The following is a 24,641-nucleotide window of genomic DNA, read 5'->3' as shown; positions in this document are numbered from 1 at the left end:
GAAACAAAGGATCCGTCTGCAGTTTTCACCTGCTTGCCAAACTGGTGATGGCAAACTGAAGAGATCAGTGAAGCAGATGAGGGCCCTGTTCTCTGTGTTTCCCAGCAGCTCAAGACTTCCCCAAATATCTGTGTCCTCGTGAAGTTTATTTGGGGAGGAAGCTGTGACTCGTGGTGGCAGCAAAGTCCCCATATGGAAACTTCCTTGGCAAGGTGGAAGCCTCTTCCACTGGCATGGCTTCAAGGGATTTTCTTCTTGTGATGCCTCAGGTTTTAGCTTTTATATTTTTCAGATTCTCAGCTGCTTTAGTGTGTGGGTCTGAGCTTCATATTATGGGATGGTGAGCTCTCCTCACAGAGCAGGGAGACAAAACAATTCCTTCTCCAGCTGGGCACCAAGGACAAATGATCCAAATTTCAGCCCCAAGAGCACAAACAGCGTGGGCTGGAGAGAGAAAATCAAGGAGGGTGGGACAGCCTGGGCTAAAGCTGGAATGGGACAATGAACCCCAAGATTCAAATGGAGCAGAACTGATAAAAGTGAGAGCCCCAATGAGCAGTCGTGCATTTTGGGACCATTTTGGTTCACCTTGGGTGTAGCCCTGTCTGGGCTCTGGTGCTGCCCATTGAGGAATCTTTATAATAAATCCCTGCTTGATTCTTTAACTCCATCTAGCCACTGTTTTCCTTCACAAGGCATCACTTGTATCTCTGCTTTGAAGATTGTCACAGCGATTCCCAGATGGGAGCATTCCCTCTTATTTGGGGCTCTTTGGGAGACTCTAAACATGTTGGTGATATCAACAAACAGGCTGAAAACAGAGGATCCTGTTTTCCTTAATATGAAAATACTTCAGTGTTCTCTGCTCATTTGTAATCTGAGCCAAAGAACACAAAGTTCATCTTCTATGAGAAAAAAATTACCCATGGTGTGACTTCACAGTGTCTTCACTGAAATCAGTGGATTTTCTTGGAGAATAATAATATTTTTTCAGTTAATTTTTCTACATTGTATCTTTGAAATTAATACACTTCAGTTGCATTTAAAACTCTGGATAGGGCTGCAAAAAGTGATCATTTTTCCACGAGATGTGTTATCTAGAGAACCTATTTTATAGAAAAGCTACTCTTGATGTCAAGGAAGTGTAACAACAGCTAAAGGGCAGCTCCTGAAAAAAAAAAAAAAAGGTGATGTTATGATGAAAGTGATGCAAGACAGGAGGAAGTTTGCAGTGCCTCTGTTCATGATGTTCATGTTCCGTGGCTAAATAGTGATTTCAGTCCCAAGAGAGGTCAGAGGAGGAGCTTTTGTGAGCACTAAAATACACCAAGGAAAATGCAATGCACAAAACCATCTCAGCCATGTCAAGACATATTTTTTAGCAAGTGATAATTAAATAATGTCTCTACATTCCTGAGAAACCAAGTATTTCTTGCATTTTTGTAATGTTAGCCCTGATTTCCAAACCATTTGTTAAGGGTGTTTTAATACCCAATTAATTTAAAATATCATAAATTATTATTAAAACACATTAATAAAACAGTCTTATCATCTAATGGAGCGTGAAAAAATATAAATTTCTAATGAGGCTCCATGTAAAAACTGGGATATTAATACCTGTAATGGAAAAGCAAAGATTACAGTTGGATCCTGTGGGAAAAAAAAAAAACAACAAAAAAACTTTAGGTTGATACAACAGTAAACGCCAGCAGTGCAAATGAAATGCAATAAATGAATGAATGAATGAAGGTTTATTGAGAGGGAGGCTGCCGGGGCTGGCGGCGGGTGCGGAGCCAGCAGATGGCACTCCAGAATGTGGAACTCCATCCTGCCCATCCCGGGCTCCCAGGACGGACCCCGGCACCATTCCGCAGAGGACAGTCGGAATTCTGGGGCTGCTGCCTCCACAGGAGAAAGAACCTCGGCAAAAGACGCTCAGCTGGGTGGGGTGCTGGAGAGTCACAGGATGGTGGGATGGCTCGGGTTGGAAGGGACCTTAAAGCCCATCCAGTGCCACCCATGGGTACAGACACCTTCCACTGGTGCTCCAAGCCCTGTCCAACCTGGCCTGGGACACTTCAGGGATGCAGGGGCAGCCACAGCAATGCAATACCCACCCAAGAGATTGGCTCTGTTTTTTGGAGCGTGGTGCTGAGAGCTCCACGGGTGTGGATTCAATCCCTGGATGCTCACTTAAGAGTTGGGCTTGATCCTTGTGCCTTCCGACTCAGAATGTCCTGTGGTCTGAAATAAAGACTGATGGATCCTATGGAACCTCACATTGACCCTCTCTGGGACTGATGGATCATGTGGAACCCCTCCATTGACCCTCTCTGAGACTGATGGATTGTGTGGAACCTCCCCAGTGACCCTCTCTGGGACTGTTGGATCATGTGGAACCTCACATTGACCCTCCCTGGGACTGATGGATCATGTGGAACCTCCCCAGTGACCCTCTCTGGGACTGATGGATCCTGTGGAACCTCCCCAGTGACCCTCTCTGGGACTGATGGATCCTGTGGAACCTCCCATTGACCCTCTCTGGGACTGATGGATCCTGTGGAACCTCCCCAGTGACCCTCTCTGGGACTGATGGATCCTGTGGAACCTCCCCAGTGACCCTCTCTGGGAGCTGGGAATGATCCAAACCCTCTCCTCACAGCCCCTGCTCAGGCTGCTCAAAGCACAGGAGCCTCCCCCAGCTCTCCTGAGCTCTGTCCTGTGAGAACAGAGCCCAGCCCCTCAGTTTGTAAAGCCAAGGTTAAGTAAGGCCAAGTTTATCCCTAAACAGGAGAATCTGTCAATCCCTATCCCAAACCTAAGCTGGGTTTTGCTCCTCCCAGCACATTTATTGCTCTCATGCAACTTCACCAGAGGCACTTTCCTTGCCATCTCTCAAGTGCCTCAAGGGCTGGAGGCAACATCAGGCAGAACCTGGCCTAGAACAGAACTGACCAAAACAAACAGTTTAGCTCCATTCTGTTTTTTCAGAATATGTTCTTTTCCACAAAAAAACAGCTGTATAATATATGAATGTTACATGATAAAAAGCTTTAGTGATAACCGAGAGTTCACCAGTCATTTCCTTGGAGATTTTGCTTACTTTTCCATTAATAATATAAATTATAGATGTCCTAAGTTATAACATTGCATACCACTTTTCCAAGGCATTCATGATTTATTGAATCTGGAGCTGCATGTTCTTGCTTTTCCATAATGGACATCAAATGCCATGTCAAGACTTTATTAAACTAACCCGCTCCTAAAGGACTTATTTCACAACATGCAAGTTATTTCTTCATCAAAGAAGATGAGAATAATTGTTGCCAAATGAAAACTGCGAGAAATACATGATTGTTCTAAGTGTTAGAGTGACTATGGTACCAGATTTGAACATAATCCTTAATTGGAAAGTTATCACTGGCCATGAAATACACAAGAACATTTAACTGCCTCCCACAGTGACCATGAAAATACAGAGACTGATGGTTTAATTAGCAATCCCAGAGATACCAGGCAGTGCTCAAAAGCTACAGCACTCTCAGCATTATTGCTGGGAAGGAGGAGGGACTCCAAACCTTTCCACCAGTCTGTTCAGCCTTAGGCCTTTGCTGTCAAAGGCAGCAGCGATGATTATGGGCTGGAATTACCAGATTATTTTATATAGGCCTTTGACAACAACGCTGCTTGGTAGTGAAAGCTCTGCTTCCTTTCTCCCTTTCAAATGCCTCCCTTTGCTCCAATGCTTATGCAGACTTCAGTCAGAAAGTATTTCTCATTTACATGACCTAGATAGAATAATAGTGAGAAAGATGTTCCTTGATCTTTTTTCTCTTGATTTGCTACATTCAGCCTGGAAGAAAAACACAGTCATGGGAATGCATTGTTGCTTTTATGTTGGCATTAGGAAGCAGTGCTAGGTAGGGTGGGGGATAGATCTAGGCAGAAACCCTGCAACAAACAGGCAGAAAAACACATGGCACAGCTTTAGGGATTGCATAGTTTTGCCTATTTTTAAAAGATTTCCTTGCCTAGTGCCTGCACCCACTTGATCCCACCGCAGTGACCCATGGCTGGCAGGAATGGTGACAGCCTGTCAGGGGTGAGGGTGACAGCTCAGTGCAGGGGGTGTATTCCATATTCCATGGTTACTCACTCCAGAGTCCTTACCTCAGCGGGCACAGTGGACAACCTGTATCAAAAAGTGCTCTGAACTGACTTGAACCATGCTTCCAGAAATAGTCTGGGCTCCATTTGGCCTTTCTGATGCTCAGTTGGATCCATCACTGAGTCCCATGGCCTGCCACAGGCTCCTTTCCTGATCTGCCCGTGTTCCTGTGACATGCCCATGGGTGTAAGGAATAAATCTTTAAGGAAACAACAAAAGAAGAAGCAGAGGAAACCCCCAGGTAGAGCCACCCATGGGCTGCCACACTGAACATACCCATGGGAATAGTTGAAGGAACATTTCCCTGGGGTTGGAATGATTCGTGACAAACCAGGGCCATGTGCACTGACCTTTGCAACGGAGAATGAACCTGAATAAATCATCAGGAAGGAGAGAAATGGAGCTTTTTTTAACAGCTTTGAATATTTTATTCCAAGAGGTAGAACAAAAAAGTAGATGGTTGTCCTGAAGGTTGTAAAATCCCAGAATACAGGCAAACTGTGACTGGTAATGAAAAGGAAAATCACAGGAGTTTATCTAACAGCCAGGGTCTTCCAGACAAATTATACCAGACAAATTATAGCTCCTGCCTGAGCCAGCACCATGAATAACAGAGGGAATAAATGAAAATGCAAACCATCTTTGGGGGGAGGATCTTCAGTAACAGGACATGAAAGATTTAGAAGGTTCTCATTGTGAAAATGGAAGTCCTGATTCCAAAATAATGGTTGAAGGCCTCTTTTGTCATCCAAGGACAATTTAAATGAGTGGAATTATTCCCATTGACATTGATGAGCTTTGAATTCAGGCTTCATCCTCTTTCAAAAATATGTCCAAATATGTTTTAAAAAGTGCCCAGTCGAGCCTGGGTAGGAAATGTGAGACAAAGGGGCATTGACAGAATGTCTGTCAAATGACAGGAATTAGGGAAATAGTCCAAACAATCATGAATGAAGATTGGTTTTTTTTTTGTGCAAATGTGTCAAAATACCAAGTTCATACACAACATACTCAAATTCTTCCATGCTGGTATTGAACTTTAAAAAAATAGGAATTTGAAGAAAGAATAGCCCCCAAACAACTTGTACAGTTTCCAATAGCTAATAGAAATATTTATTCTCAATTCTAGCCCACTATTGCCTAAAAAGAGAAGTATTGTGCCTTTGAGTGCTTTGTCATTATGATGTCCATTGTAAACAGCTATTTAGACAGAACTAAAGCTACTGAAAGTGGTCTCCCAAAACTCAGAGAGGAAGCTGACATGCTGTTCAGCCTTCTTGAAGGAGAATTGATGTGAATCCTTTTGTAAAGAAGATCTGTGCTCTGTGCACTCCAAATACATCATAGAATACTAATCACACTATTTCCCAAAGCTAAAGAAAAATAAAAAAGGATAGAGTGCATCACTGAGCTGAGAATGGTACATCTCTTTGGAGAGGCTTTAGTGGGGGGAAAGATGCCTGTCTGCATCCTTAACTATAGAAAAAAGAGCCTTGAAAGAGTAGAGAATAAACTGCCAGAGAGTAGGTTAAGATTGGATTTTAGGAAGGCATTCTTGCCTGTGAGGGTGGGGAGGGCCTGGCACAGGGTCCAGAGAAGCTGAGGCTGCCCCTGGATCCCTGCAAGTGTCCAAGGTCAGGCTGGACAGGGCTTGGAGCAAGTGGAAGGTGTCCCTGGCCATGGCAGGGGGTGAAATGGGATGGGCTTTGAGGTCCCTTCCAACCCAAACCACCCTGGGATTCTGTGATAAAGATTCCATTGGTATTTCATGTTCCCCCATACAAGAGAGAGAGGACGGATCTCACCATCCTCTTCCCCTGATGTGCTGGGAAACTTGGAGTAGCACAGAAGAAAAAGGCAGAGAGGAAAGATCACTGAGGAGAAAGGTGGAACTGTTTTGTTCTGCCTTTTTTTCTGGTCTCTGAGTTTCTCCCCTTAACATAAAATAGTGGGGCTGCAGATCTCAGACAAAAGGTTGGAGCCTGCAGCACCTTCTCAGCCACAGGATGCAGAATTTGTGCTGCATGAGGCGCAGAGAGTCACAAATGGGTCCAAAAAGTGCTGTTTGGCACATCTCATTGAAATATTTCACCTTCATCTGTCAGAAGGGTAGTAAACTTCAGGGTTAGGAATACTTAAAACGTTTTTTTTTTTTCTTTCATAACAAAAGGGAGACATTGACTAATGATTCCAGTACTGAGAGTCAAAATACTTGCTGTACTTGTCTATCCTAAAGTGCTGTAGTAGTACAAATTGCCTCCTCGATGCTGTCATTCTTTCCCTACAAAATGAGCAGCTCATAGGAGGAAATATCCTGAATGTGGCCAGAAAAAAAAAAAAAAGAAGAGTTTTCTCCCAGTAGTTTTTTTTCTTGGGTAAGACTTTTCATACTGTGTTTGACATTCTGAATTACATGATTACACAGTACAAGACTCCAGCAACATTTCGCATTGTAAAGATGGAGCTGCTCAGCATTTTGCCAGATGCCAGGCGATATCCTGACGTTTCTGTCTTCGCTTTAAGCCGAGTGACAGTCAGCATATTCCCAATGAAGCCAAGACAATCTGCCATCAAGTCCCAGCAGTGCCATTTTCGCTGCTGAGGACCCGGGGCTCGCTGGGATAACGCGGAGCGGCTCCGGCGGGGATCGCTCCGTGGCTGATGCCGTGTTTGATCCGTGCCTGGCTCGGCGGGCACAGCCTTTGGTAAGTCAGTCTGTACTGCACCATTCCCTGGCTCGCTGCTCCGGGTGTTGCAGGCTGTGTGCAGTGGGGGAGGTGCCAGAGCTGATCAAGCAGTGTAATTTTATACATTACTGAATCAGTGCAGGAGGAACCTGGAGGGACAAAGCATCATCTTCTCTTTGAACTGCACTGTAAAATCCGACTGCTCTCCTAGCCCAGCCATGCTCTGATACAATTTTTCTCTCCTTTTCCCCCTGATTTTGGTGTGAATGATAAAGTGATCTGATGATGGCTCTCGTTATGGAACCTATTAGCAAGTGGACGCCCAAGCAAGTAGTGGATTGGATGAAAGGTAGGATCGCTTATTGCCGTGTATTGTCTGTACTTTGGATCCTGCCGGTTTGCATCCGTGCTCTCGCATTCTTTGTTTTGGGAAGAGTTTATTCAGTTCTGATCATCCCTGTGCTGCTTTGCCCAGTACTTGTTAGAGACAGGGCTGAGGAGAGGCTGCTGGAGCTGTGCTGTGCTGTGGGAATTGCTGCCGACATCGGAGCGGGGATCAACTGCATTTGTTGGACAATGCAGACACAAAGTGTTTGTCTCACGGCTCCATTATGCCTCGCACAGGGTAACGCCGGGATGTTTGGCTGCTTTAAATTTGCCCTGATTAGGTCTGGTTTGCTGATATCAGGTGATCTGATGCAGAGGCTGTGCAGCGCTTGTCTGTAGTTTTGGGTACCACAAGGAGCACCAGGAGCCGGGGGCTGGACTGAGGCATCCTGCTGCTCCAGGGACGGGTCCTGCCCTGCCCAGACTCCTCCAGGGACGTGTCCTGCCCTGTCCAGGCTCCTCCAGGGACCCTGTCCCGGCTGCCTGTCCGAGGCTCCGCGGCCGCAGCATCCGTGGGAAGGCGCAGGGCTGAGCGCGGCTCCGCGGGGAAAGTCGCCGGGATAACTTGACAGGAATGATGATTTCCCTGCACATTCGCAGTTTCACAACACAGCCGTCAGCTGTGACATGTTTTGCCTGACAATGCTCGGCTGTGCTGCAAACAGACCGGGATGGATGGGAGGGTGAGGGATTGTTCTGATGATAAGTGGTTTAAATTTCTCCGGAGTGGGGGGAGGATGTATTCCCGCGGTGGGATGCATTAGGGTTGTTATACAGCGCTTCTGATGAGCTGCCTGCCTTTGAGACAAACAATTCCTGCCACGGGGGATCTCTGTTATATAAGGAGAAGTGCAAATTTGGGGTGTAGGTTACTCCTGGAAATGATTCCTGTGATGTGATGACTGAACTTATGGGAGGGTTGAATTGGGTGCCCACTCGAATGTCCTTAAAGCTTTCGAAGTATTCTCATTAATAGAGGAATGCTTCTGATCTCATTTTGCTGAGGTACATCTCCACACTTCGCTGAAATTGGGCTGTTTTGGTGCTCATCAGACACGTTGCCATTATCAGCTAATTATTCTTCTACCAGCACAGAGTCTTGTGAAGCAAACGGTGTCTAGGGGAATGGATGTACTTTGTTTCTCAGGCGTTGGGAACTCGGGGTAATTGGGAGTGTTTAAGCAGGTCATTGGGATGAGTCCTAAACCTTTAGATACAGAATTGATGCCCAGGCTACAATGTCATTAGGTGATAGCAAATCCTAATGTATTTGCAGAGGAGTTATCTGACCCACACCTTCATTCCCAGTACATGAAAGAGTTAAAAAGTGGACAGATCACTCTGCTAATTTAACTCCTTACTTGAATTATAATGTAAATTACGTGTCAAAACATGTAGAATACTTGTTGCTAAATTCAAAATTACTTCCTGCTACTTTTTTATCCTTCCTGATGCAAACTAATTGCATACTGGGGAACAGTAATCCATGATGTGCAGTGCAGGAAGGTCACACAAGCAGCAGGTTTTTGAATGGCTGGAGTTGCCTGACACTTGCATTTCCATGCCAGCCTGCACAGTGCACCATCCACAGGGATATCTGGAGTAGGCAGCATTGTCAGTGCTGTGCCTCTGTGTTCAAGCATAAGTAAATATAATGCAGTGAACATTGAAGTATTCACAAATTGATATTTTCCTTGGTAGCATGAGCTGCACACCCACGAGCAGGAAAGTTGCACATTTGTCCATTTCCCCCACGTTAATATTGCAAGCCTCCTTTTTATCCCTTTGCAGATGCATTGTTCAGCTGCAGCCAAAGACCTAACCCACACAAATGGCAGACTGGAGTCAGTTTAATACCACTTATAACTATCCTGCTTTGCAAAAATTGCCCAACTGTGGCCACTGTTTGCCTGTAATTTCCATGTGTTGTGTAGCTCAGCTCTGTTGGCTACAGTCACTCTGCTAAATCCATGTGCCAGGGAGGTCGGAGGTCTGCACAGGCAGTGATTTGCAGTGAAAAGGCAGCTTTGATGTGGTTCTTCTATTCTGAAAGGTCACTTCTTTCACAGCATTAGAAGATAAATCAAAGACACTTTCAAAAAATTACTACTTTAGGTATGAGTATTATCTTGACTGTAGAGAGCAACACATTAATAAAAAATGGAACAAATATTGCCTCTGTAATGTACCTTTGGGGGGCTTATAAATATGTAGACAATTAGTTTTATTTGTGGAGACTGTAAATGATAACATATTTCACAGGGAAATTATAGCAACACCCTTTTAAAACTTGCATTTATCACATCCCTTGAAGCCATTAGAACTTATTCTTAAGATCTGTTAGCAAAGCCCATGTTTTGAAACTAATTAGCAGTGAGTACCAGAAGCATCAAATAACTGTAGAGAAGATGGAAGGAAGCCACGAAAATGATGTTAATGGTTTGAGACCCAGGTCCCCAGAATGTGTCCTGGTTACAGCACACGATGAGAGCAGCAGCTGCAGCCCCCCCCCCAAGGAGGAAACACCCTTCTGTTCTTTTCCTTTAGGAAATGTTACTTGCCAAAAAAGTAAAAATTGGTAAGCTTTAAGGAACATTGTCATGACAAGTTGGCATCTTGTATTTATCCACAGTCCCTTTCTCGGGAACTCACTCAACTGGAATTCAATTAGGGAACTGCATCTGATGGTGTGGACAACCTGAAAAGGCCATGCAAGTCTGGGGAAATTGATTCCTGAGGCTCTCAGGGGTTCTAGAAGTTAAAACTCTGCATACTTTTGTCTCTATGCAAACATACTTCGTTAAGTTTGGAGATGTGGTTAAAAGGGAAGGTTTCAAAGGAGCTGACAACATTAATTGGAGAGGCATTTTTAGCAACAGTTTTTAGTCAGTATTCTTTTTTTCCCCAAATTTTCCAAAATTTTAAACATCTTCAAATGGTTTTCAGGTGTTTTCCCTGGTTACAGCCATTTCTTACATAACTTACCTGTTTTCCTGGGGATGTGTTTTATGGACCCAAAAGAAGGGGATTTTTGTAAGGAAAAGCCTTTTTCCTTGCTCAGATTTCCCCATTGGAAAACAAACATTACCCATAAATTCCCCAATGCCTTCAGGGTCAGGGTGGTTTCCAACTGGTCAGATTTCCCTGGATTAGGTTTAACACACTAATGGGAGTAAATGGCAAACTGCCCTCCAAGATGTGCATCTGGAATGCTTTACCTGGGGATTTTTGTTGCTTTTTGGTGCAGGAGCTCCCTGTGAAACTCAGGGACACTTTGCAGGTTATCAGTGAACACTCCAAAGCCAAACCCATCTATTTTAACGTGTTCTGAGCAGGGGAGTCCTGTACAGAATCTGGGGGTTTGGGATGCAGAGGGGAGCTAGGATGTCTTACTGAATTAACAAGAGTGAGACTTTCTGTTTCCATTGGAGGCAAAATCTGATGGGAATTCTCTGTACTTTTACAAGCAAGAGCATTGGAGATGTTGTACTTCCTAAGGGGAGCAGTTTACAAGTAGGTCATTTAAAATGTGAACTCATTTACAGGGAAGTGACACCTCTGTCCAAATAAATAGTCACTTTTCAAAGCAGTGCAAGGAAATGAAATGAAATACAATGCAATGAAATACAGCTGTGATTTTCAGAGAATGCAGTGTTATTGAACAGCTGAAAATTAAAATGGGAAACCAGCTATTCCTTAAGTATCTGTAGTAACTCCACACAGAGTCTGTGATTCAAAGTCCTGGGGACTGACAGGTTTGTCTGCCAAAACAGCCTGCAGTGGAGGTTTCTCTCCTAATAAATGGTCTGCTGTAGATACTCATTTCACAACTGCTAGCCATTTTTTCCCCCTTTAAACACAGAATTTCTGCACCCTCAACAGGAGATGTAGACATAAAAAAAAAATAAAAATTAATTCAGTTTGTAAACTGATTAACTATGCTGCACTGATCCTGTGCAGAATAATTATATGTTTAGCTGAAGGGTTTTCCTTAGCATGTAATTCCCTGATTTCAGGCTGGCTCATGAAAGGGAAAGGCAGGGAGGGAGGGAGAGGAGAGCAGGGAGCTGATGACGTGAGAGGATTTGTTAACATTCACATCACGCCGGGCTCCGGCAAACCCCTCTCCCTCTTCCTTCCCTTCCCATTAGATCACTACCTGTGCTGGAGCAGTGCCACAGCCAGGAGCCTCCTCTCTTTGCAGGACATGGCATTTCTCAGATCCCAGAAGGTGCTGGAAGCACAGCTGGGTGTTGTGATCCAGGGCAAAAGCAGCCCTGGAGGTGCTGAGCTGGTGATGCTCTGCTTCCCTGGTCCCCCTCCTGACCTCGGAACCCCGTCAGCAGGAGCACAGTTCCACCAGATGCAATTTGAAACTGGAGTAGATAACAGAGGTCATCCCTTATTTAGAAAAATGTAGGTTTTATAGCATCTTTTCAGCTCTTTCCCAAGACAAATAGGTTTGGGAGAGACCTGAACCACAAATGCAGAATTAGAGTTCAATTTCCAAGCTGTTCTAAAGTAAAGGTTTCACTGTTTTCCTCTGCTCTCACCACTTGTACAACTGAAACAAACAATTTGCTCTTGTGGCTCCCCCTTGGATTCCTGTGTTCCGCTGGCACCACATTTCCAGTCGTCAGTAGGAAGTCACTGAATCAGAATTGGCTGCAATTCCTCCTGATTTCTCTCACAAGTTTGGGGCTTTAATGCTTCTCAGTAATGAATTTTGTGAACAACTCTTGAGTGCTGTAAACTGTTTGCTTCTCAAGGCTCAGCCCAGCCTGCCTCAGAGTTGACAGCTTTGCAGTGTACGTGCTAAAGGTCAGATTTCAAGGAACAAGTTCCCAATATTCAGCACAGTTAAGTGCTGGAATAACTGTCCAGGCAGGCTGGGCCATTCCCTTTGTAGGAGGGTTTGAATACAACTGAGAAGAGCTCCAGTGCCCCTCTGGAAGTGTTTCTGTGCCCAGTCTGTCCCCAGCAGAGTGACCTAATGTCTTCTCAAGGCTTCTACCAGCTCAGCCAAGACCTTGGGATGGTTTCTTGCATGGGAATCACCTCATCTTTGAAATTTGAAAAGTCACAAAGAGATTATAGCTCTGGCTTCCTCCTGGATATTTCACAGTTTATATTTCCCAGAATAACCATGGGAGATGATGCCCAAATGTCTAAAGCTCAGAGGTTTTCCTGCCGTGTTTCATGAGGAGAGCAGCAGAGCTGGTGATTGTCAGAGCTGCAGCTCCAGGAGCGAACCCAGACCTGCTCCACTTCCACCAACACTCCCCAAAGGCCCATTCCTCCATTCCTCCCTGCCCCAGAGGTTAAAGTGTGACACAGAGCTCAAAATACTGGCAGGATTACCAAGAGCCAGTGCCCTCAAGGCTTGGACTGTTCCAGCTTTAATTCAGTTTGTGCACCACTGGCAGCCTGGAGGGACAACAAAACACTTTGCTGAGCCCATGGCTCCAGTTTGTGTCCTCCCAGTGACTGCAGCTGTGCTTGGGGTCATTGCCAGCTGGCCCACAGCTAAATGTTCTACAAAGACCTTCCTAAATCAAGTCTATCTCTAATTCTCTATGGAAATTATTTTGGCTGAGGTATTTCTGCATCCCTATCAATTTTCACTAGCTCCACTTTGAGGACCAATTAGAAACTGGTCTATATATCTTCCAAGAACCAACTGGATTAGCACTGTCTCCATAAAAGATTTCAGCAACATTTAGCAATTTAATGGTCTGTATTTATTATCAGGTTATTTAGGACTGTATTCTGAAACTTCCCTATCTATAAAGCAGATACGTTCAGACCTTTTTAAGAAATGTAATTCTGCTCCCAGAGAAAAGTCTGAGCTCAATGAGAGTCTCTCAAGTCACATTTATCAAGCGTAACTAATCTTTCAGGTCATTATGTAAAGAAATTTACTTTATTGTCTTGCAGCTTAGTATCAGCAGTCAGACAATGTGTCACGCCTTGCTGGGCCTTGTAACCTTTACCATCTGTTAAAATGATGCAAAATCCCCAACTTTCTCCCAGTCCTGACCATCCCAGGGTGGGCAGAGTGGCAATGCAGATTCAGAAGAGCTCAACCTTCTCCAGCTCTCTGTTACTTCACAGTGCTTCACCTTGTGAAGCAAAATTCAGGATAAATTGGCTGTTGTGGATGGCACTTTCAGACCACATTAAATGAGGTGCTGTATGTCAGGAAGCTGCAAAGACACTGAATCCTCCTCAGCAATAAGATGCTTTCATGGTTTCTTCCCAGACCTTCTTGCCCCACTGTCGCCCTGTTCTTTTAAAAGTTTTAATGTTCTTTTAGAAGTTTCTTTAGTCTTCTGATGTTTACATATTTCTACTGGAGTTCTCACACACTGTTCATGTAAATAATGATTGTTTTGCATCTTCTTTGTGGGAGGAGAGAATTGATGGACTGTTGGTTTGACCACTGTGGTTGGAGAGGTGGCAATTCCATCCTCCAATCCACTGTCACTTTTGGAATTCTAGATATTGCGAGGTCAAGAATAAAACTTCCTCTTTTCCTTCTTTTGCATCTTGAGTGAGTTTGTGAGTTATTTCGTGTTGTAGTGCGACACCCCATTCTTTCCAATTTTTAAATTTTTCCTTCCTTTGGCAGGATTGACATCAGCCCATGATGTAACACTGAGAGCTGTGGGTAACACTGCAATCAGTTTGTAAAATGTGGATTTCCTAGGAAAAGAGCAGAACATCTCAGTGCTACAGGATTCCTGGCTGCCTGGGTTGGAAAGCAGTTTGAGAAACATTGCATTGTGAAGAAAAATACATTATGAATATAATTTGGGTGCATGGAAAACACTGCCTAGAGGTGGGGGAGCAAATCTCTGCTCCACATCGTGTCTCAGACCCCATGGGAAGGCAACTCCTTGTTTCCTGGGCCTGTCCTCAAGGAATGCTGCTGAATGCTCACCGTGCTTGGCTAAAGAAACATTCCTGCCTGAGAAACCTTTTTTGTGTCTCATTCTGATGGGTTCAGTGCCTTGTGCTTCTGTTTGCAATGAAGGAAAAAAAGGAAAGCAAAAAGTAAATTGAGATTTGTCCTTTTGCAAAATTGTTTTAGCACCTACAGAGTTTATCCTTTTAGTGCCATTCTTTCAGAACTGCTGTCCTGCCACGCTGACAGAAATGGAGGTTGTGGCTCTGCTGCTGAAATTAGTGACTCTCTTGATATTAAATGAACCATTTGACTGAATAAACCACAGTAGTATCAAATATTGCTGAGCAATAATCTACATTCATCCTTTCCACCCAGAGTGATTTTGTAGGTATCTTCTAAATGCTGCTTTGCATTAGTAATTTCAATTGTTACTTTTGTAGTTTAGGTTTTTTCAGTAAACATGACTTTCTCTTCCCTGATGCCATTGCAGTGAGGGCAGGAGCTGGAAAGGGAAGGTTCAGGAGTTACTCTTAAAGGATTCAGAGAGAGGAAAAAATTATGGGGTTTTATTTGTGAAGGGCTCTAGTGAGGAATCAAAATGAAATTATTTCTGATTAACTAAAACACTCAGACAGCTCCCAAAACATATCCTCGCTGACCCTCTGCAGAGAAGTGCTCAGGAGGATTCAAGGCCAATGCAATGTTTGGGTTTTCCTACTCAAATTCTCCACCAACTGTTTTCCAGCAAAGATGAATTATAAAAAGACTCTGGAGCATTTTTAGTTCCAACGTAGGTGGCATGTTTGAAATAAAAACGTGGCAGCCAGTAATTTTACAAAATACATTCAGTTTTATTCCCTACAAATATGTCCATCTTTTTCATTCTAAGAACCAAACAAAGCCTAGAAAGAGAGTAGGGATTTCAGGAGTTCTTAAGGCAGAAATTGTGTTTTTATAAGTGTGCTGAAACTGCTACAGCTCTAGAAAATATTCATGTGGCACATCTGCTTCTTTTACATGGAAAACTCTCTCTGAGTGCAGGCAGACAGGGGTGCCAGCCTGACAGCTCAGACATGCCAGTGATCACCTGAATTAAAACATTTTACTTCTCTCTCTCTCCACCAGCTTCCCCATCCCCTTTTGCCTCTCTCCTGTTTATTCACATTTCTCTCTAGCAGAATTTTTCTTGCTTTTTTCATAATGAGATGGACAATAAGCATTAGATTGTGAAGGAATTTGTTCATTTAACATCAAAATTTTCTAGCTTTGAGTATCTTGGAGAGGACTGCAGCGATTTGGAAGTGAAATGCATCCAAAATCCCAAGGGAGGTGAAAATCATCAGCCTCAAGAAGCCAAGCACAGCTCCTGGGAGCTTTAAGGGCAGCTGGAAAGAAGGCAAATGTTGCTGTTTCACTGATTCTTCACTAAAATCTCCTGTGAATATCCTCAGTTCTCTTTCAGAGCATGAAATGTGGCTTCCCTGGGAGATGTGAGGGAGGTGTATCCAATAATGAAATCCTGTCCAGTGGAGAGGGAGGCACAGTTTGCCCAGAGAAGTTATGGGTGAACCATCCCTGGAGTGCCCAAGGCCAGGACAGGGCTTGGAGAACCTGGGGCAGTGGAAGGTGAATCTGCCCATGGCAGGGGTGGGATTGGATGGGATTTAAGGTCCCTTCCAACCCAAACCAGTCTGGGATTCCATGAGTTTACACCACACAGGAATGTGCTGCACATTCCTAAATCCAGGAGAGTCCTCTGCAGGCATCTGTCACTGATCACTCAGCACCAACAATGAGCTCATCCTGAAAATACCCTCAATTGCAGAACACGGGAGAGAGACTTTAATTGCCCATTGTCAAGAGATTTCAATTGTTCATTGCCAAGCCACACTGAGAAATTCCCTTCGTTATAAAAAAACTTGTAAACTTTGTAGTTTAGAAGAGGAAAAAGACACTCAAAGCAAAGAAAAAACTCTTGAAATTTGCATGGGGTTGGAGGGAACAGGTAGAGTCATGTAATGTAAGAGAAGTTCAGAACCAACAGAGTTCAGAATATTCACTACTTGAATGTCACATGAATAGAAATGGATCTGCTTAGGGCAGTAGCTCAGCAATGCTGCTCTTGCAGAAATAAATTCTGGAGAATGAAGAGAGATAGTGAATAACCCATCAAAAAATGTAACAAATAATTATCTGAGAAACAAAAAAGATAAATTAGAATAATAGCCAGGAAATTTCCACACAGGATAGAAAAAGAAAGATAAAGGGTTTGTTTAAAAAAAAAAAGTCTTGGAAAAATGGAGGAATATCCTTCTCAAATCTTTCATTTATGGGTTTAAAAACATTGGGAAATGTGCTAAGGAAGCCATCACCTGCTGACAGAAATATACACTGGGACATTATATTAAATATTTCTTGTTTATCTGAAAATTCTCAGGCCAAATTATCAATCCCTTTTGCGGCAGCAGCAGCAATCATTATTTGCATATCAGCAATGAGGCAATACTTTAACTAGAAACCAAATTGCTCAAATGATGCTGCCATGAAAGTGTTTTAATTCAATCTCTGAATCATTCCAAGAGCCATCAATATCGCTCAGCACGTGGGAAGGAGTTTTCTATTCCCCATTTTCTGTGGATGCCTCTTTGTGTGCCCCCCCTTGCCACATTTTATTTATCTGAAGGTAGATTTATTTATCTGAAGGTAGTTTCTTCATTAAGAAGGTCCCCTCTGGTATCAAACCAACGAGTTTCTTCTGAAAACATTTTCTGTATTTCCATTTTCTTTGATGATCAACGTTTACAATGAAAGGATGCTGGTAGATGAGGAATTCTGGCTTTTGGAATGAGTTAATTCCACATAGCTTTTGCCATTTTATCAAAGGGGTTGAAATATCCCAATATGAGTTTGGGAGTTCTGCAGCTTCCACGTCAGGACATCCAAGCAGGAATTCCAAGTGAGCCAAAGCTGCCCAGTTCTGTGCACTGTCAGCCTGCCAGGACTCACCCCAGTGCTCTTTGCTTTCCTTTCACCCTCCAGTGTCATACTTGATTTGAATTGCTGAAATTCTCATCAAATTATTCTTTCAAATCTCATTAATATCCAGTCTTTAAATGATAGACAATATTTCTTTTTATTTTTTTGCCTGCAAACTGGCAGGCTGTCACAAGGACAAAATTAACCCTTGTAGCACAATGTTAGAGTAATCCTGGAACAGTCTCTGTTTGTCCTCATCATGAAATAACCAACAGTGGTGGTAGAGCAGAAAAATATAAATTGCACCTATGGTTAACTCTAGTAGGCATCCATGCCTGATAACATAATTATCATCAATTTGGAGCAGTTCAAAATATCCCAGAATAATTTATATTTGACTATCAGACCATCACTAATTCTTCTGGAGCCACTGTCTTTCTCTACTCCACAGTTATCATCCCCAAAAACATGGTAATGAAGCTCCATGACTAAGCATTCCCAAAACGATAACAGAATTTGCATAATTGAGATTTGGTACAGAGAAAACCCACAAAAAAAAAAAAAAACAAACCCAAACCCAAACATACAAACAAAAGAAAACAAAATAAGCCCCACCATGTAATGGATATGTTAAAATATTGGTCAAATACAGTTTGAAACAGGAACTGTGATTCTTTGGAGAATTAAAACTAAACAAGGTTTCTAAAAGAAGAACAAAGGAGTTTAAAGGTAAGATTATTTAATATTATTTTGGTCTGAAGGACATTTTACCACTTCCTGTAGTCAAGGTTTTTTGGCAAATAATCTTGATTTGCATATCTAGGTGATCAGTTATGCTCTGAGATAAATTCACAAGATGCCTCAAAAGTACTGGAAATGATGTACTTGAAAATAACTAATGTTGTCTTTAATCTCCTGTAATAATCTTAGGAATGGGGCACTAACTGAGATTTTTCCTGAAGAATTAGGAATTCCATGGTATTTACAGTGGGGGTGCGCTGTGATCTGTCTTCTTTTCAATCCCAGTGACTGCCAATTCCCCTTGCACCATAAAACACAACAAGAAGAGCATTTTTTGGTTTTAAATTTTCTGCAATACGTCCTGTAACCCTGGCTGAAGTTAAGCTCATTTTAGTGAACCTCACACACAAGTAAACCTGGCCCAAAAGTCAGGCTGGTGAGAGAGAGAGAGCTCTGAAATAAATCCTCTCTTGCAGTGCAGGATCTGGGCTGCAGAAGTGTCAGCCCCTCCTGCAGGCTGGCTGCACTGATTAAGGTAATAAAACTGATCAAGCAGTTTAATTAGGAAATATTCTTGAGGGACACTTTAGATCACAGTGCAATCATGCACTGGTATAGTCTCTTTTTATTTTTTTTTAATTTTAAAAATTATATTGATCTACCAAGGGTTGTCTAGATAGAACCAATTTTAACTAGTAGAGAAGCAGAGTTTGTTAAAACAAAGTTTGTTAAAGCAGGGATTGTTAAAGCAGAGTTTGTTAAAGCAGAGTTTAGCAAAGCAGGGTTTATTAAAGCAGAGTTTGTTAAAGCAGAGTTTTTTAAAGCAAGCTTTGTTAAAGCAGGGTTTGTTAAAGCCAGCCTCATTTCCAGCCTCCATTATCTTCCATTTTGCCTCTCTGCATTTCCCATTTCCCACTCCTGTGTTTTTATTTGTTGGTTTAGCTCTAAAAATCAATAAATGCTTATAGATGAGGAGGATATTAACCGGTGTTGAAACAAAACATAGAAATTGAAAAAAGACATGGCAGTCTGGGACTGCTATGGACAAAATCTGAAATGACTTCTGATAAAAGACACAGAGCAGATATGCAACTGAAATTTTTAATTGAACAAAGGCATTAAGTGCAGGACAGGGGGAATGGCTTTAAGCTGAGGCAAGGGAGATTTAAATGGGATTTTGGGAAGGAATTCCTGGCTGTGAGGGTGGGCAGGCCCTGGCACAGGTGCCCAGGGAAGCTGTGGCTGCCCCTGGATCCCTGGAGTGCCCAAGCTCAGGTTGGACAGGGCTTGGAGCAGCCTGGGACAGTGGGAGGTGCCCCTGCCCATGGCAGAGGGTGAAATGGGATGGGCTTTAAGGTTCCTTCCAACCCAAATAATTCTGGGATTCTGTGATTCTACGAAGGTGAAAAGCACTGTTATGTACAGATGCATTGACTGGTTTGCAGGACATCCAATTGGAAATGGACACGCTGATGTAAAGGTAAATATGGGATTTACAGCTCAGAAACTGATACTTTTTCTAAATCTGTATTAAGCCGAGCCATCGTGGTGGTATCTCCATTTTTGCCCTGATAGAAGTGCGTGATATTGTGATCCAAACAGATTCCAGCAGACAGACGGGGTGATGGAAAGCAGCCACAATGCTTTGAAAAACAATGTTAAAAGCTGTGCCTGCTCCCCTCCTGCAGAGCCCGGGGCAGGATTGCACTGCACTGACTGTATGGAGCAGTTCCCTGGTTTAGGGACAGCCACATCCCAGCCTGGGCTGCATTTCAGGAAAGGAGGGCTCTGGCTGCCTGCAGGAGGTCAGAGCTGCTGAGATGAGAGGCGCTGGTAGAGGCAGGATCATTATCAGCATCCCGCTGCTGGGAGGTTCTGCTCCTTATCAGATCCAGCACACAGCAATATTTACTGTCAAAGGGTAATGACAACCTTATCTACATTGTGCATTATTAACTCTTTTTTGGCTCTGGAGTACAGCAAAACTCCAGTTTCATTGGTTTTGGATTGCTAAAGGGGCAGAAAGAGCTCTTAGGGGCTGAAGTGCACACAGGGTACGATGTAAATAAAGTACAGGTATTTCACAAGTCTTTTCCAGGAATTTCACAAATATTTTAAGAGTAACAATTCTTAATAATGTCAGGAAGACCCAGCAAAATGCAGAGAAACGGCAATTAATACTTCTAGCCTCTGTAGCACAGAAAAGTTTCATTTTGAGTGCTTGCACTTCCAAATTCTATTCGTTCCACAGTGCAGGGAAAGTGTTCCAGGAAAGATCTGGCCAACAATGGCTTCACCAGGGAAATCACATCTTCCAGAATGAAGTGTTTTTGTGCAGACGCATGGCCCATTAATCAAGGGGAAAAATTGAAGCGTGTTATTCATCATATTTGCTGTGTTTGGATTTGAAGTGATGAGAATGATAATAATGATCCTGAGAATTATTACCGAGTAATATGAAGTGGTTTGTCTGAAGGAATAAATATGATTTGGTCTGCGAAGGTTCAGACATCTGGTACAAGCATATGGGTTGGAAATCATTAGATAATTGTTACAAAAATACAAGGAAAAAGTCTTTTTAATGATAGAATTGAGGCTTTCAGGAGTGATCCATGTGCTTCCTTCTGGAATGGAACCTTCCTGTCCCTGTTATACCCCACAGCTCTCTAAAACTCTGCAATGCCTGTCAGGGTACTGACTTTACTTCTTTGGGACATGCTCAAAGTAGCAAACAGCTTTCAAAACTCATTTTCACAAAATGTTTTATGCAGCACTGGTTTTTGAGTGGTGAATTGTCATTTCTTCTAAGTGTGTGTATGCTGTGGATTCGCAGTGCACTGCAGTGCCAGGATTGGATGTACTCAGTAGAAAGTTCTGATCAGAGAATCCTGGTACGGTTTGGGTTGGAAGGGACCTTAAAGCTCACCCAGTGCCACCCCTGCCATGGCAGGGACACCTTCCACTGTCCCAGGATGCTCCAAGCCCCATCCAAACTGGTGCTGAACGAGGAATGGAGAGTCCAAAACTTCTCTGGGCAATCTGTGCCGGGGCCTCACCACCTCCACAGTCAAGGATTTCTTCCCAGTTTCTCCTCTGAGCTGGTGTGAGGTCTGGTGCAGGTGCTCAGGGAGCACTCAGGAGGTGTCAGGGGACAGTGCCACCCTGGCAGCAAGGAAGGGCCAGCAGGAAGCCCCTGGTCCTGGGGAAAACCAGACAAGGTGACAAGTGGGGCTTTGTTAGCATTCAGGAACACAGAAAATCACAGAATATGATTATCTGCAGGTGCTTTTATTGAAGAGCTCTGGGAGTCAGGGGTACAGACCCAAATCTGACTCTGACATAGCTTTTGAGCTGAATATATTTTATATTCTATCGTTATATAACTTGCATATTAATTATTAAACTTATACTGTTCTATTGTATACACTGATTTTATTCAAGCATGAATCTCTTGTGGTCTTTTCTCAAGCCCCTGACCACCGTTTCTCATGATTATTCTTACAATTAAACAGTAATTATATTGAATTACTAAACAATCATTGCATCTAACAATAATATAATTTATCATATACTGGTTACACAGGTGCAGTTCTAGCAAGCACAAGGCCTATACTTTCCCAGGGTATTTTCCCAGGGCCTACTAAGTTTAATTTTCCTTCTAACTGCCCAAATCCCCACAATTTAAAAACCCTTTTACCATCAGCTTGGTCCAGGAACTTCCCAGATAACGTGGGAGAGTCGCTCCTGTTCCTCTGGCTCAGGGGGATCCTGCTGGGCTGCAGCACTTTGGCACCTGCAGCATCAGCAGGCGTGTCCTGAGCCACTCAAACTCAGATCTCAGAATCCAAAATACAGGCAATTGTCAGGACTTTGAGCCAAAGCTTAGAATTAAACACAGGATTTGATCTGAGACCTTGGAAAAGGCTTCCAAACTTAGGTGACAGAAGCAAGAATGTGGATTTATAGTAAAAGTAGAGATGTCTTAAGTGAAAGAAAGTTTAGAGTTTAAGATATAGGGAAAAAAATAATTACAAAGGTAAACAAGGAGATTAGAATGCAGTGCTCTGAGTTTTGTGTCAAAACATGATTGGCTAAGAAAGCTGACACTGTTGCATGGGTACATAAGGCAAAATACTTAAGGATTGGGTCAAAAACATAAACATCCTTGTTTTATTGGTCAATAAATCCTGAAAAGGTCTTGTAGCTAGGGATCTTGTGACCTTCTGAACCGTGCTGTAAAGATGTGAGCTGAGCTCACCCTTCCTGTCTATGTCGAAGATAGAAAAAAGAAAACACATCATCCAAACCAGCTCAGAGGTCCCATCTCGAACTCGTTCAAAATTCCTTCAAAAATCCCCCATAACACCCCTGAGGATGCTCCACCCAAGCACTGTGCTGAGCCATGAGATCCTCTGCTGGGTCATCACTAATTCATAGCCCAGCATTAACCAGGAATCATTTCCAGATCTCAGCACCACAAACCAAGCACTTGGGGAGCCAAAGCCTCTGGGAAAATACAGTATTAATTCTCTGTTCCTTGCTTTGTGTATTTTGATTTCCTCTCTAATTCTGTTAAGCTGAAACATCTTCACAATTTATTCAACAAATATGACTTTGCTGCGATCTTCTTTATGCTAAGAATTTAAGGAAAAAGGCCTTGGGCTGCACAGCATTATTAACATTGAGAGCACCTGCTGTTTCCCAGGTAGCTGTCAGCTCAGCATAAGGAAAAAAGCTAATTATTTTAAGCAGGTCATTCAGGAAGAAAACTGAAATTCTATGTGGCAGTTAGAAATCTGTGCCCGTTGACTTCAGCTGAAATTCGCTGCTGCAGAAATATGTGGCTGATGAAGAATCTGCTGGTAAAAATACACAGTGCAAATATTTAACAGTGTCGTCTTACAGGGCTTGAAATTAAAGTATTGCATACAAATTAGGTCCTTGATTTGCATTAGGATGAGGCTGAGAAGGATGGTGAGGACAACAAGAAGATGAAAATAAATAAAATAAAATAAAATAAAATAAAATAAAATAAAATAAAATAAAATAAAATAAAATAAAATAAAATAAAATAAAGTAAAATAAAATAAAGTAAAATAGAAGTGTGGAAGTAGAGATCATCTTTCTTGATATAACAACATTTTTCCATGGTAAAAGTGAATAACAATTATATAAAACTTCTCAGAGAGTGGATAAGTCATCCTAAGTAATTAAACCACGATATATTCTGTATTTTTATAAAATATTTATAAATTTTAAAAGGCTGAAATTACACTTGGGAGTATCAAATCCCTTGGAATTCAAAAGCATTTAAATACTTCAGTGTATTTACTTATGTTGAAGAAACACTGCTAGATTAAAAATGCAATATATTCAACAAAACAAAATTCAACAAAAACATTAATTTCCTTTAACATGTGGTACCAAAAAAGTTAATAAAAATGATGAGCTGCCATTGATTGCTGCCAGACTGATTCCAGCTTGGGGTCAGGTTTTCCTTAGCACTCAGTTCCCAACATCCAGGTTGGCTTGGAAAAGGAGGGAGAATGGGAAGTGCAGCAGGGCTGATGGGATGGGCTCCTTAGGGAATGGATTGGGATGATGGGATGGGCTCCTTAGGGAATGGATTGGGATAATGGGATGGGCTCCTTAGCATTCCCAGCACACCAGACTTGGCAAAGCCCTCCCAGTCTCGGTGCTTTTCACTAAATCAGCAGCAATTCTCCCACATTTACATAACACAAGCCCTGGATGTGCCCGGGCTGCTCGGATGTCATCCCTAAAAACAACTTGACATCAGCATGGAAATGAGACAGGAGGAGGAGGAGCAGCCTGAGGAAGACATCAGACAGACAGATGGACAATTCGGGAACGTCACGTTTGAGCAGCCAACTCTTTGGGAAGGATACAGCTGGGTCTTTGCAGGAGACTCTGCAGAAAGTGCCAGCCTGGAATGTTGATCATTCTCAAAAATTGGAGTTGCAAAGACCAAGCAAACATCAAAACAAACCAAACACCCTTCCACAACTACACTAAGCCAATAAACGTAAGCACCACAAAGGAGAATTGCAGCAAAACAAAGAATCTTCTGCCACAGAACTCCCTGGAAAAGCTCTGACTGTCATCAGCTTTGTCAAAACTCTTTAGTGTTCCTTTTCGATAGGCTTTTTTGGAAGGAAAAAATGAATTTTAGGCAGAACATTAGTCTAGGAGAGCAGCACATATCTCTTCAGTCAAACTCCTCTTTCTAAATTGAGAATCTGACGCTGTGACAAATCCCAAGGTGGAATTCCAATGTGGAATTCTGAAACCTGCGCAGGTAATTAATGATAGACTCTGGTGCTCTTTCCTTGTTTGCCACCTGGGGATCACAGCAGCAGCTGGAACTCCTGAGCCACGTGAATTTGGGAGAGTGGGAGGGTTCTGTGACCTTTGGAAGGGACTCAGGAGGTGGAACAGAGCCAGGAGATCTCGTTCTCAGGGCCAGGATAACAGGTGATTTTCCTATTTCCAGTGAACAATATATTTGATCACCACTGAAACAGTGCAAATAATGGTCTCTTCATGCATTAATTGCAGGTATGGAGCTCCAATGAAAGCCATGGGTGATGTCCAAAACCAGAATGATTTCAGGGGCTGTTGTTTCATATTGCCAAGAACTTTGCCAATTGTCCCATTCTCCTGTTTCCCATGGATGGGAGAAAAGATGTCTCTTTTTCACTCAAATAAGTGCATTTAATATTTTTCCCTTTTTCTGTAATAAATATATCAG

General features: G+C 42.8%; 1 protein-coding gene across 1 annotated transcript in view; it reads left to right on the top strand.

Moving 5' to 3' along the window:
* Positions 1–6,260: 6,260 nt before the first annotated feature.
* The window catches only part of LOC100218233 (connector enhancer of kinase suppressor of ras 2), a 170,122-nt gene continuing 151,741 nt past the window's right edge, over positions 6,261–24,641 (top strand). Inside the window, exons 1-2 of the mRNA XM_072929029.1 lie at positions 6,261–6,873; positions 7,131–7,204. Coding sequence (XP_072785130.1) covers positions 6,830–6,873; positions 7,131–7,204 — 118 coding nt within the window. The 5' untranslated portion in view covers positions 6,261–6,829. The remainder of the gene's footprint in view (positions 6,874–7,130; positions 7,205–24,641) is intronic.

This window comes from Taeniopygia guttata, chromosome 4A, assembly GCF_048771995.1.
Source record: "Taeniopygia guttata chromosome 4A, bTaeGut7.mat, whole genome shotgun sequence".
Lineage (NCBI taxonomy): Eukaryota > Metazoa > Chordata > Aves > Passeriformes > Estrildidae > Taeniopygia > Taeniopygia guttata.
This window is presented reverse-complemented; position numbering and strand designations above follow the sequence as displayed.